Source organism: Danio rerio, chromosome 2 (assembly GCF_049306965.1).
Source record: "Danio rerio strain Tuebingen ecotype United States chromosome 2, GRCz12tu, whole genome shotgun sequence".
Classification (NCBI taxonomy): domain Eukaryota; kingdom Metazoa; phylum Chordata; class Actinopteri; order Cypriniformes; family Danionidae; genus Danio; species Danio rerio.
In genome coordinates this window covers 27,689,267-27,704,741 of record NC_133177.1, presented here as the reverse complement: position 1 = coordinate 27,704,741, position 15,475 = coordinate 27,689,267, and the positions used below count along the sequence as shown (strand labels likewise).

General features: G+C 35.1%; 1 protein-coding gene across 1 annotated transcript; it reads left to right on the top strand.

The window, feature by feature from the left end:
- Positions 1 to 5,237: 5,237 nt before the first annotated feature.
- plvapa (plasmalemma vesicle associated protein a) lies at positions 5,238 to 8,866 on the top strand. Its single transcript, NM_001114577.1, is given in 5 exon segments — positions 5,238 to 5,645; positions 5,869 to 5,938; positions 6,723 to 7,435; positions 7,576 to 8,095; positions 8,190 to 8,866. Coding segments are annotated over 5 exon segments (1,743 nt in total). The 5' UTR covers positions 5,238 to 5,258; the 3' UTR covers positions 8,243 to 8,866.
- Positions 8,867 to 15,475: the final 6,609 nt, after the last annotated feature.

The window sequence follows — 15,475 nt, the reverse complement described above, 5'->3', positions numbered from 1 at the left end:
GAGCGAGCGCGTGTGTGTGTGTTCATGTGAGAGGGGGTGCGGAGGGATTTGACACAGCTATTCAAGCCCACGGTTACCATGGTTTCTTCTGCCATATATGGGCAAAGAAGTCAAAGAGCAGATCTGCTGGGCACACAAAAAAGAATGTGGTGTTTTGCTCCTGAGAGATCAGTGACCTCGGGCTGCTTCAAAGGACCGCAAATATGCCTACAGGACGCCAGACCAGTAAATACATGGCAGGAGAGAGCATTTAGTGACTAGACAAGCTCAGGAGATTAATATAATATAATATAATAATATAATATAATATAATATAATATAATATAATATAATATAATATAATATAATATAATATAATATAATATAATATAATCAACTTTCTAATAATAATAATGTAATGATTAAAACATAGCAATATATTTATATTAGTTGGACTTATTTATACATATCAGGTTTTCTATATTGTGATAAATACTGAAGCTTTTCTAATTCATGGTATGAGCTTTTCACAATATGCAGCATAAAACAAGTTTAACTGGTAAATAACAACAAGAACTGTTTTATAAACTTTTAGAGTAAATGGTTTAAACTAATTCAATTGCTAAAGGATTTTACAAGTACATTGTGTAGATGCTATAAAGGAAAATTTTATCCCGATTTTACGCCTTTTTAGTCTTAAATGATTTTCATTTGTAATGCTTATAGGAATAAGTTTCTTTGTACTTCATTTAAATATTTTGCAAATAAGAAACTGGAATACAACTACACTAAAATGGTAAACTATATTAATAACATTGTAATAAATATTATTTATTTGTTTGCTGCATCCATCTAATACTGACTCAAGGAAACAAATGCAGTTCACCAAGGTAACAAATGCAGTTCACTATATTTTTTTTACAGTGTATAAGTACTAAGATGTAAATATTTTAATTATAAAGAACAAGTTGTACCTAACAAGATGCCACAGTGAAACCATAGAAATTGACAACAGTTACAGTTACGGTTAACAGAATACTAGTAAAACCATTCAATTATTTTCCTTTGACTTAGTCCCTTTATTCATCAGGGGTTGCCACAGCAGAATGAACCGCCATTATCCAGCATATGTTTTACACAGTGGATGCCATTCTAGCTGCAAACCAGTACTGGAAAACATCCATACCCTCTCATTCACACACATACACGGCCAATTTAGTTGATTCAATTCACCTATAGCGCATGTCTTTGGACTCTAGGGGAAACCAGAGCACCCGGAGGAAACTCACACCAACACAAGGAGAACATGCAAACTCCACACAGAAATGCCAACTGGCCTAGTCGAGACTCAATCCAGCGACCTTCTTGCTGTGAGGCAACAGTGCTAACCACTGAGACAGCGTGTCGCTAGTAAAACTATAACTTAATAAATATGTTTAGTTGCAAATATTTTTATGCCTAAACATTTGTTTTTGGTTACAGTGTATTTGTACTAATTTTAGTTAATCTTTGAAGTATATAACTACTCTCACATCTAACTAGTTGGCCATTAGCATGCCAATTATTAACATATTGGGTGATTACTTATCAAGTACATCGTCTACATGATTATATTCTACATCCATAATCCGATTACTAAACCCATCTACTAACTATAAGCAGACAATTAGGAATTTAGAGTCAAAATTCATAGCTAATTGTTTGTTTAATCTAGAATTGCACCTTCAACAATTGAAATTACTTTAAAAATATGTTAGTTGGAAATAATAGTTTTTATCGGAAACACACAGATCCCTTGTGGAATTCAAAATATGTGCAAAAGGTTTTTAGTTGTTGGATTAGTTACTTGTCACACAGAGCTAATTTATTTAAAGTACAAATGAAACCCACTAAGATACTTGTCACTTTCAAATACATGTATTAATTTTCCTTCAGCTTAGTCCTTTATCAGGTGTTGCCCGAACAAACTATTTCAGCATATGTTTTACGCACCCGGTGCCCTTCCAGTCGCAACCCAGTACTGGCAAATACCCAAACACTCTTGCATTCACACATACACTAAGCCATTGTGCCGCCCTTTAAAATACATATCGTCACCTTGGAATTATAAGGTTCTATCTGCGTTCTGAATGATTTCAAGATATTGAGCTTTAAAGTTTTTGCATTTCATATAGCCAGCAGTATGTGTGTAACATTTGTTTTTAAAATAAAATATCCTAAAATGTTAACAACTTCGAAATGACATCCCATAATGTAAAGAAGTTGTTATTTAATGAGAATATGTCAGTAACTCAATTTTGTCAAACATGTCAGATAGAACCTTAGAATTCTAATTATAAGGTGACGATATTGTAATTAAAAATACTGGTAATGTACAAACAGACAGTTTTAAAGAATATATCTTATGTAGTGAGATGTATTATGACCAAAGTGGCTAAAAAGGACCAAATACTGTTAGTGGGAACCTGAGAGCTCATATACAGGTAGGCTAAGATTGGACTTCAGTCGTCCTGATGTATATAGCAAGAGGTCAGAAGGTTAGAAAGACATCATTTTGAAAAATAATGATGTTTGTGCAATTATCAAACAATGCAGGTGAGCTTCACGAGGTCGCAGGTTCAGCCAGACATTTGGTTCGGCACTGTTTCCTGTATAAAAAGGATTTTAAAGTTTTTTTTAATTAGCTCTTTTTTTGCATTCAGACAATGTGAAAGCAGTCAAAGTTATACATCTTGTTGTTGATTCAGGAGACAGCTGTCTCTTGTTTGGAGATTTAGATCTTGGCTCTCAGCTCACGTATTTATTCAGGGGTCACACTCAAGAGAAAAACATTTAATTTGCTGCCCTATCTCAACCTCTGCTTCCTTCTCCACAGTTTCTGTAAAAATCATATTCTTAGCCAACAAAAACAAAAAAAAAAAACCCGGGTTACACTACCAAACCAACAGTCAACTGAGTTGGCATCAAAAGTTTATATCAAGGCTTTCTCTTTTAAAGCATTTGGTCGTTTGTGGCAGCATGTAAATGTCTGTTTGATCATGTATGAGACAGGGAGAGAGAGGGAGAGAGAAAGAGCACAAAAGAAGAGGAGGATGAGTCTGAGAATGCATGCTCGTGTTATGTGCATTATACAAGCTGGGTGTTTATTTGGCCTTTGACCTCAAGTTTCTGGAATGTGACTGATCTCTGTTTAGGGTAGAGTTGCAGCTCCAACCTAATACTGACTTGTAGTAAGCCCCGAAAACATGGTGGAGCATACAAAAGCTTTAAAGAATTTTCAGAAAGTTTTATTTTTAAATAAAACATAAAATCCAACTTTTTCTGTATTTTTATTTTATAAATAAATATTATTATAATATTTTTCCAATTATAATAATAAGTTCATTGCCTTTAAAAGGAATATCTCCCCTCAAAATATTTTAATTCAGTTTATTTGCCTTCTCGTCATCCAAGTTTAAAGTTTTCTTTCTTTCTTTCTTTCTTTCTTTCTTTCTTTCTTTCTTTCTTTCTTTCTTTCTTTCTTTCTCCATCTAATCTAAAGGTTGTGAATAAACTGTTTTATTACTCCACATTACAGAAACAAGATGACTATAGGCCTATTTTTTTAAATGACTGAACACTTAGCAGTCTAAGAACATGTGGCGGCTGGGTTAATGTGGATTTTTTTCAAACCTGCCTTTAGCAGCTAACTTTTTTGTTCGCATATAGAAATTAACAGGTTCTGGAAAGAACCTAAAAGTGTTCAGGAGGTTTTGTTTGGTTAGGGGTAAATAAAAAACGGGGACCGTGTGGGAACGACGAGAGAAGGTAAATGATTGATTTTTGACAGTCAAAATGGTCTAATTAATCTCTGTTCACTTTTAACCTAAATTTCTCATCGAAAATAAGAAAGATAATATATCTTGGATGTCCGGGAAATGAATATTCAGGAAATTGTCATTTTGGATTGAATGCGTCAGTGGCAAAAGGCTAGATCAGGGTTATTTAAGTGTCATTTGCAAATATCCCCACCTAGTGGTGATATTCAGAGCCTCACAGGTTTTAAAGGTAACATTTTCTTTTTATTTCTATCCCAATTTAGTAGCAGAGACTGGGGCAGTCTTAGACTGAACTTTCAGAAAAATGCTTTATTTGTTTGAGCATCCGTAGGAAATCTAATAAATTTGGGGAGAACTATTGGGAATGGCATCTTAACAGTTCAGTAGCTAGCAACTGGTTAATTCGTCACCCCTAGATTACTGTGGCGTCATTATTTTGACCTCATTATATAAAGTCTTTCCAGTGGATTTACATAATACGAAAGTTATAATCTTAACAAGGTAACGTGCACTTTGGGAAGTTGCCACGTTTTGGAAACATTTGAAACAACAGTGTGTGAACAAAACTTGTAAGATGATGACAATTTCAACGTCAGCCGTATTTTAGTAACAGATAAACAGGACGATTAATTCTTGATAATGTCAGCAGATGTGTATACATCTATGTTTATTGGTGATTTCCTTCATTTGTTCTGTAGTTTACCCTAGAAGTGTCCAGACAGTACCTTCTGCGTTTGTCATTCTGAGACTCAGCTGAATTACTGCTTCCTCTTGGAGTCGGGGTGGCACTTCAACAATTCCTGGCAGGAAAGCCGATTACTTTCATAATATTGTTATTCTCTGACTATTAAAATAATTAAATGTCCAAAAAAATATATGTAGCTACAGTATATATTTGCAGAAAATCACAGTGTTACTTTTTGCTTTACAACCTAAACTCTCTTTGTTGGTCAGAGATAATGTTTTACTAATGTACAATATACAAACCACATCCGCATCCAACCTATGCCAGGAAGAATTTAACCATTTAGGAAATTGGTTTATCAAATCCGATATATTTCTGAACATTTGTTACATAACAGTAACATAAACTGGTTTTGAGAGGTATTTCGCTAAATAAAAATTGTAATCAGTGCCCGAGATCATCTCTAATATCTTTTCAAAACAACACGTAGTCAAACAGTCGACCACGTGCTTTCTCAAGTGACAACATGCTGTCAAACAAAGGATCTGTTTTGGCAGGACATACTTATTAGAACAATGTACAGTTTGGGTTTGGGCCTCCCCCATGGCAGTGCGTGATGTTGTTCTTATCTCCAGAATCATGACCATTGGGTGGACCAGGGAAGCGTCATGCAATGGGAGGTGCAGGAAAACAATATAAACTGGCAGCGTTATGATTTTGAACATCTATTTTGCTGTTGAAGTTGTAGGAGAATAGTTTGTATTGGTTGAGTAGTGATGTACAACAATAGTTATTCTCAGGCCAACTTTGGCTTGGCTGCCAAGAAGATGCACAAGTCGAAAGGCAAGAGCTGTGGTTACTACATGAAGATTGTCTTCTTTTTCTCCTCGCTTATCCAGTCATTGATCATCGCAAGTCTGGTGCTCTTTTTGGTGTATGGACAACCTGAGCATACGGTCGAGGAGAAGAGACTGCAAGAGTTGGACCAAAGTGTCAGCAAGCTCACTATGGAAAATTTCATTCTCAGAGGGAAGGAAAAGAACCTCACCAAAGTTCTGAATGTCACTCTCACTGCAAAGCTAAGCAATGACAAGCTTGTGGCTGAATTACGCAAACTAGCAAACACCTCATCTATGACAATAAAGCACCTGCAAACAACAATGGTGAGGCTTTGGTGAAACATTTATTATTTTTGTGTTTTCAAATTACAAAAATGTATTTTTTTCTCTGAAAAGTTTTGTCAATATTCCTAAAATGTTATTTTTTAATGTTGTAAGAATGTTCTCAATTGGTTATATGATCATTCTGTATGTGTTAATGGTAATTTAGGAGTAGACAGATATTCAGAATAACATCACTATGTTTGTTGTGTGCTATGTTTTACAGTGTCGATGTGACTTGCAAAGAATGGCAGCACCTCGCGCATGCCCTCCTGCATTTTGTCCAGATTCAAATGGTGAGATGGGTTTTCAGCATACTATTATCATTTTAAAATTTACTTTACTTTTACCAGGTTGATCTGTATAAAAGTTGTGGATTTTGTTTATTTAACACACTGACTGTAAATCTAAAGTTAAATTGATAGTTCACTACAAAATGAAACTATACTCGCCATTTACTCACCCTCAAGTTGAAAGCAGCTTTTTTAGAAACATGTTTTTGAAGAAGATATTTTGTAACCAAAGTGTAGCCGCTGACTTTCGTTATAGGAAAATAAACTATGGAATTCTGCTTAGTTGCTGACATTCTTCAATTTGGATATGAATTCCAATTTCTTTCAGTAATAAAATGTAAATATCCTACACTGTACAAATGCTGGCTTCCACACAATACCTTCATGTTGTCTTAACACAAATCAGTTTAGTTAACGTCAACGTTTTTACAAGTTTTAGTGGATTGGACATAAAACAAATAATTTATCCCCCAAAATCCTCAAGAATTGTGTTGATTCAGCTCTTTTTAATTAAGTAGTTTGAACAAGCAGCAAACATCGTTTTTTGAGTGTACATAGTAAAAAAATTGGGTTCCACACAATTCCTTCCTGTTGTTCAAATGCAAATTGATTAGGTTAACTTAATCGTTTTTACAAATTTAAGTGGATTGAACAAAAAACAAAAGAAAAAAACAAAAGAATTGTGTTGTTTCAACTAATTTTACATAAGTAGTTTGAACAAGCCACAAATTTTTTTTTGAGCGTATGTTAGCAAACATAAATTTTTTAAAACTGTTTTCTCCTCCAGAAAACAACAAACGCTTGCAAAGCATGCTACAGCAGTCAAATGAAATATTAGAATTGATCAAAGACAACTTTACTCAAACTGTGGCCATTTTGAGATCCGAGTTAGACACCTCCAATAAAGACAAGGATGAGTTTCACTTGGACGCAATCAGACTGAGACGAGACAAGGCTTACCTTGAAGAAGAGCTCCACTTGTATGAAAAGAAGTGCAAAGAGGACTTTGTTGAATCCTTACGAGGAATCCCCAACGTCACCAAAGAATTTCTCAGAAGGATCGACGACCTCTTCTCAAAACACATTTCGTTCATGCTGACATGTGATAAACAGAGTAATCAGCTTGAAAATATTCGCGAAAACTGCAGTAGTCTTTCAAGAGAGGTCGAGAACAAGCTCCAAACATATCTGAACATAGTGGGTGACCAGTTCACAAAGATTAATGGAGAAAACGCCAAATATGTGACCCAGAACAAACGTTTGACGGAAGATGCTGAATGGTGTAACCAGAATCGCAGCGCCATGACTCGTGAACATCGCAATAGTCTTGAGCAGCTTCAGCGCAAGAACGACCAAGACAGTGAAAAACTTCTGCTGGAGAACCGAAAACTAAAAGGGGACAACGGGATGAAAGACAAACTTCTGTCTGTCAATGAAAACAAAATTCAAATGCTCACAAACACCATTGACAACCTCAATACCTCGCTTGCCAGCTGTAAGGTGAGTTTTTTAGACTTAATATAATTAATAGAATAATAATGTAATAATGTTTTAATACTGTTTGTGTATTTTTTTAGTTAAAAATTAAAAACAAAATGATTATGTAAATTAATTTTTTAATGACTTTCTCTACTATTCAGCGAACTAGCCCATTCATGCCAAACCCCTTTGGATCTCCTAACATCCCAAATACTGGTCTGGGCTCAACAGGAATGAGCAAACCCAACATGCCATGGTCAGGGGCCGGCTCGAGCGGGCCAGCATATCCTGGTATTACTGGGACAGGATCAAGCTCAAGATGGGGCAGCACAGGATCAGGTGTGACAGGACCACTTAATACACCTCTAGGTGGAACAGGGACCCTCCCAAGCACAGGATTAGGTGGGCCAGGATCAAGTAGAACAGGTCCAACCCAGACAGGGACTAGTAGTTTTGGTGGAGCAGGACTAGGGCTGACAGGATTGGGTAGTGCTGGAAGTTTTCCTTCAACTGGCAATACTGGAACAGGTTCAACAGCATTTGGCAGTGCAGGATCAAGTGGAGTAGGAGTGGGAAAACCAGCAACAGGAGGTTTTGGCTCAGTGGGATCTAATCCAACGGGATTTGGCGCAACTTCTGGAGGAGCTAGAACAGCAGTGGACAGTCATCCAATAAGTCAAGGTAAATTAAAGCGGAGGTAGTTTGATTCTGGACTTTTTTAATTATTGTTTATTGTGCTTTACATAACTCATGACCTTTTGTGTCTGATTTACAGCACAGATAAATCTGCATTTGAAGGAGCTGCATCGATATTCACTCCCAAACTGAGGGAGTGAACAAAGACCTGGCGAAATCCCAGGAGCGTCTGTATAAAGACTGATTTATTAACGGGTTGAAAATAGAACTCCTATATGCACTTACCACTGCAAGTCTGTATTGTGAATAATAATTATTAACATGAATAGTAATGTTATTTTGTAGGAAGAAATTGTTTGTGCCTTAATTTCATTTATGCTTGTATATATTGTGTAATATATATCTTGTATATAAATACATATACAGTTGAAGTCAGAATTATTAGCCCCCCTGAATTATTAGCCCCCTGTTTATTTTTTCCACAATTTCTGTTAAACGGAGAGCAGTTTTTTTTCAACACATTTCTAAACATAATAGTTTTAATAACTCATTTCTAATAACTCATTTATTTTATCTTTGCTTCGATGACAGTAAATAATATTTTACTAGATATTTTTCAAGATATTTCTAAACAGCTTAAAGTGACATTTAAAGGCTTAACTAGGTTAATTAGGTTAACTAGGTAGGTTAGGGTAATGTAGCAAGTTATAGCTATAGTAGCAAGGAATAATTCTGACTTCAACTGTATATATTAAATTTATCACTGTAATTTACTCAGTATTTTTTGTAAACTATTTATCTTTGTGCTTTGTAAAATAAAAAATCATTGAACAAAAAAAAAAAAAAGCAAACATGTTTTACTAGTCTTTACATTTCCGCCTTTTTGTTTTAGTATATTTAATGGTTGATGACATATGTCATTTACACATATACAGTTATACATGCCTTTACAAGTCATGGTTCTCAGAGCTATCAATCAACAAAGTAAAAAATTAACTGCATTTGTTTTTGTATGGCTAAATTAGTAATAGTTGCTAAATTCTCCAATGGTCTTATAACATTTCTTCCAATTTTTTAAAATAAATGTTTTGACATTTAGTGCTATTTTGTTCTTAAAAATAACAATTGGCCAGCATAACAAATGTTTTCATTAGTTTTGATTGAAAAACAGGAAAATTCCAACAAATACAGAACTAATTTCTTAACTATTCTGAAGTTAAAACATTTAAATTGTGTTGTTAATGAATATATAAATGTATAAATACCTGGCCATTTTTAGTTATTTTATGAACCCCAAAATGACCACACTTTTATTTTAAATTTGTAAGAAATGTCATCAAGCATCAGATAGGGCGTCATGGTGGCACAGTGGGTAGCACAATCATTGGTTCGAGCTTCAGCTGGATCAGTAGCCATTTCTGTGTGGAGTTTGCATGTTCTCCCCATGTTGGCGTGGGTTTCGTCCAGGTGCTCCAGTTCCCCTCACAATTCCAAAGACGTGGTATAGGTAAATTGGGTAAGCTAAATTGTCCATAGTGTATTTGTGTGAATGAGGGTGTATGGATATTTCCCAGTGATGGGTTGCAGCTGGAAGGGCATCCGCTGTGTACAACATATGCTGGATAAGTAGGCGGTTTATTCCGCTATGTATTGCTATACATATAATAGGGACAAATCTGTCTTAGGTATCAACTTAAAGTGACAGTTCACGCCAAAATGAAAATGACCTAATCCCAAAATTCACCCTATAATTATATGATCATTAATAATGTACTTTTATGATTCAAATAAGAAGATATTTTGAAGAATGTTGTGCACCAATTGACTTCCATAGTAGGAGAAAATATACTATGGAAGTCAATGGGTACCAGCTTCCAGCATTCTTCAAAATATCTTTGTTTGTGTTCAACAACAACAACAACATCAAAAAACAAAAATTCAAATAGGTCTTGAACAAATAAGGGTAAGTAAATGATGACTTTTTGACTGGACTATTCCTTTAATATTGCGAAACTTTCAGCTCAGCCCTGAACACAACTAGTACAGAATGTTTTGGCATTCCTTCTGCCACTTAGCAAGCCGGAAACAAATTGAACAAATGTGTTTATATTAAAATACAATGACTCCAGGCCACAGGTGACACCGATGCAGTAAAATGAACATACGCACAAGAAGAACTATCAATGAAATTTTCAATGGGTCCACTTCGCATAAGCCTAAAATAGCTCTGGCTAACCATCAGGCTATTGTCATTGTTTTGCGTCAATGGGAAGCACTATTAAAAACAGAGCCGCTCTCCAACCAAAGCAAATCCATTTAAGTGTCATGCCCAGTAATCACTCACCCAACATGCAGGAAAGTTAAACTCAGTAAAGCGTGAATCCATTCTGCTGCTAAATATGTCGGTGAATACTGTTACAATCTTGGAGTGCAAGATGGCAACATGTGCAAAGTGAACATGATGTAAAACAATGAAAATGGTTTCCCATGTCAACAAGTATCCTGGCACCAAGAATGGCAAAATGGTGAATCAGACAAAAGCCAAGAAGCAGGGCGCCAATTAATATATGGAGGCGTCACAAATAGAGCCCGCAATCCTTAAAGGATATCCTTTGTTTGACATGCTTGATTTTCCACTTAAGACAGTAAGATGTCCTGTTGTCAAACAGTGTAGACAACTACTTTGAAGATATATGTCAGGAAAATGCAGTCGCTGTTTGTGTTCAGTGCTATTGTTTCTGAACTTGACATGAATGTGACTGATCCCAAATGATAGAAGAAAAAAGGCCACTGGATGGTCCACATGAGTTGTTTTACAACCCCAGATCACAAAAAGTTGTAACAGTATAGAAAAAAAGTAGGGATTTCTAAACTTACTTTGACTTTATTATTTACAAATTTACTTTGTATTTCATTGCAGATGATACAACAAACAATATTTAATGTGTTCATCATGATAATTATTGAAACAAACAAACAAACAAACAAAACATGTATTACATTTTTGTTTTTTGCAACAAATAAAAAAAAAGGTTAGAACCGTAAAGCATTTGCCACTTTATAATGTTGCCATTGCTTTTCACAATTTATAAGATGTTTAGGGACTGAAGACACCAAGTGATGAAGTGTTTCAGGTGTAATTTTGTCTCATTCTTCCTGCAATCAAGTCTTAAGGCGGGCAGCAGTACGGGCTCTTCATTGTTGCATTTTGCACTTCAAAATGCACCACACATTTTCTACTGGAGACAGGTTGGGACTGCAGGCAGGCCAGTCAAGTATGTGTATCCTCTTCCTTCGCAGCCAGGTCTTTGTACACTCTCAGAAATAAAGGTATGTGAGCTGTCACTGAGGTGGTTCCTTTTCAAGTGTACACATTTGTATTTAAAGGGTCCATATTGGTACTTCAAAATTATATATTAGTGCCAAAAAAATTGTAAGAGGAACTCTTTTGTACTTTTTAGGTATTAGTATGTAGCCTTGAGGTATTAATATGGACCTTTTAGGTACAAATGTATACCTTTTGAAAAGGTACCACCCCAGTGACAGCTCACGTACCTTCTCAGAGTGTAATGTGTGCAGAATGTGGTTTTGCATTGTCTTGTTGAAATATGCATGGAAGTGCAAATTAACTTTGGCAAGGGCACTTGACATGACAGATCCTGGCTTTTAGACTTGGTAACAGTCTGGATGATCCTTTTTCTTTGGTCTGGAGCACACAGCATCAATTTTTTGTATTTCTTGTAGCCGAAAAACTGATTTATCTGACTACAGTACACATTTTAACTGTGTGATGGTCCATCCCAGATGCCTCCAAGCCCAGAGAAGTTTGCGGCTCTTCTGGACACTGTTAACATAGGGGTTCAGTGCGATTTGGCACAGTACAATTTTAACTGGCATTAGCTAAAGTAGCCTTGAGGCCATGTGGTGATTTTGCTTATAGATGAATGATGATACTTGTTGCAGTGCCGCCTCTCTCGAGATTCCTTGAATCTTTTAATTATTTTATGCACTATTATTATCCAACTTTCTTCCTAACTTTTTTGAGGAACATTGTTTTTAAACATTTCAATAATATTCTCATGTATTTATTTGCAAACTGGCGATCCTCTGAACCAGTGGTCACCAAACTTGTTCCTGGAGGACCGGTGTCCTGCAGATTTTAGCTCCAACCCTAATCAAACACACCTGAACAAGCTAATCAAGGTCTTACTAGGTATACTCGAGACATCCAGGCAGGTGTGTTGAGGCAAGTTGGAGCTAAACCCTGCAGGGACACCGGCCCTCCAGGACCAGGATTGGTGACCCCTGTACTTGACCTTTCTTGGATGCTGCTTTTGTACCCAAATTATAATTACAATCACCTGTTGACATCACCTGTTTCAAATCACATCCTTATTTAACCAATTTACCTGCTTACTAGCCCTAAATTGCTCCTGTCACAACATTTTTAATATGTGTTGTAAGAATCAAAATTAGAATACATGTTTATTAAAAAACCCAGTAAATATCACGAGAAACACACTAAATAATGTTTGCTGTATTGTCTGTAATGAAATACAAGACAAAGTATTTAGATATCACTACTGTAACTTTTTGTTTTAATTTATGTTTTCCACACTCTCCCAACTTTTTCTGATTTGGGGTTGTATTTTCAGAATGCCCCAAAGTACGTTGATTTGTTTCTTAGGGGTCTTTTAAAAATGTGCACAGCGTTCTGCATCTTGTGATAAATATCTCTTCTCCACCCTCCACCAGGAAAAGCATAGGTGCTTATAATTCTTGCGTCCTTCCTACCTAGGTCACAGAAATCATCACCTTTTGTCTCCAAAGGCTCTCAGTCTTTGTTCCCCCAAAGCACTAATTGCATTTCCTATTTGCTTGGCCCTTCAATGCCCATAACTCTGTTAAAGACATTAAAGGCCAAAACATTTCTCTTGTTGACCTCTATACGTGGTCTCTTGAGGGGGTATATTACGCAATTCTCCAAAATGAGGAAAACAGCAACTGTGGTTTAAAATGAGTTATTTACTAACTTAAAAATGCAAATTTACACTGATTTACATTTATTGCTAAATAAATAAAAGGAATGGTTTGGTTTATGAAATGAACTACAAACTACAAACATTTGAAATAAACAATAATGCTTTTTTGTGAATCTAGAGAGCTCCATTTTTTTATGCTGATTTGATACAGAAACATCAATAATGAAACAAAAATAGTGAAAAAAATGCTCTCTTAGAATCATAATCGGTTTTGTTGCCAAGTGTGCTTTACACACACAAGGAATTTGTTTTGGCCACAGAAGCTTCCAGTGTACATAAAGTGACAAGTGATAACAAGAAAATAAACATTGAACAGAGATGCAGTTAGTTAATAAGCTCTGTTGAATTGTATGTACAGATTTGAAATTGTATGTACAGATTTGGATTGTATGTACAGATTTCTAATAGTTCTAATAGTTTTCTAATATTTGTAGTAGATTTCTATAAATAATGTTAAAATAAAGTTGAAAAGATTTCTTTATTGAGTTATAGTATAGACTTTTAGGTTAGGAATATATATATATTTTTATTTCAAGAAAAGAAATTAATATAAAGTATAAAATAAAATAATTTAAGAGCACTGCAGGAAAGCCATCTAAACTTTATCAATACTCCCCAGCAAGCATTTTATGTATTTATAAGATGTTTGAAATAAGATGTAAACATAGTCGTCTTGGTTAAAACAAGGTTAAATTTGCGATGTCTGTGAAAATCTCATAGACGTCTAAGAATAGGACAAAACTAGACTAGTCATCAAATAAACAGAACTGAATGACTACACATATAAACTCTGTCTATTCTGTCTATTCGGGGACTAGTCTAAGTTTTGGGCTATTCTTATAAGATTTTCACTGACAGGCCAAGTTTAACCTTGTTTTAGCCAAGCTGTCTTTAGATGTCTATTAGACATCTATTAGACTCAAAATTATTTGCTTAGCCAATAGACAAGTTATTTAAATAGTGCCAAAAATCTTACACATTTTTAGTTGTCAGACAAAAAGATTTGAGTTGTGTCATTCAGATCCTGTGGAAAAGTATAGGGATTTTCTACAATAAAAGGTAACTTTATTTTGATAGTCAGTTTGTTAAATTTAAGTTTCATTGCATATACATGCTAACTTACTAATTGTCATTAGATTATAAGTAGACTGCTAGGTTGGGGTTAGGGTTAGTGTAAGTTGAAATGTTCTTGCAAAGTTTCTCATAGTCAGTTAAATGTCTGTTGAAGTAGCAGTATCAGCAGATATTAAGCAGACAGTCTACTAATTCTCAAATGGACCATCAAAATAAAGTGTTACCAAAAAAAGTTGAAAATTTTTTTATTTTGATTTGTTTGCAAAATCAGACTAATAACAAATAATTTTCTTTCAAATTATAAGATTAAAAGTTAGGAGGTTTGTTAAAAAGGTTATAGATATTGACCCAAAACATCTGGACACATAAAAAAAGAATAAATGTATCAATGTGTTATCTTCTTTTACACAAAATATGCAGGTACTAGAAATATATATATTTTTTTAAGCATCCGAACCAATTAGGTTTATAATTTATAAAATATTTTATTATGCACTTCCTCACTCTTCATTCATTCATTCATTCATTCATTCATTCATTCATTCATTCATTCATTCATTCATTCATTCATTCATTCATTCATTCTTTCATCCATTCATTTTCTTTTGGCTTAGTCCCTTTATTAATCTGGGGTCGCTACAGCGAAATGAACCGCCAACTTATCCAGCATATATGTTTTATGCAGCGGATGCCCTTCCAGCTGCAACCCAGCACTGGGAAACACCCATACACTCACATTTACACTCATACTCTATGGCCAATTTAGCTTATTCAATTCACCTATAACGCATGTGTTTGGACCGTAAGGGAAACCAGAGCACCCAGAGAAAACCCATGCCAACATGGAGAGAACATGCAAACTCCACACAGAAACGCCAACTGACCCAGCTGGCACTCGAATCAGCAACCACCGTGTCGCCCTTCCTTTTATTAGTAAGTAAATATTTATATAACAACCTTGCTTTTCCTCCAGTCTATATTATTAATGTATGCAGCCCAATGGGACCTACTTTGTGAAACAGTGATTTATTTGCTGAAAAATGTGGTTAATTTGTTTATTATTACATTCCTTTTCATAAATGCTAATGCCATCTAGCAACAAAGCTGACTTCTTATATTTTTGTGTATATTTGTGTGCATAATATATGATCATTGGCCAAGTTGTGGGCATAGCCATGGGCAGTTTATAAAAGAAGATTTCACTAAAATGAACAAATAAAGAACATTAAACCTTTATCAAATCAATTAGTATAAAAATAGATTTATTCCTAGCAACTTTTTCATTATATAACGAGAGAGGTTTATGTAG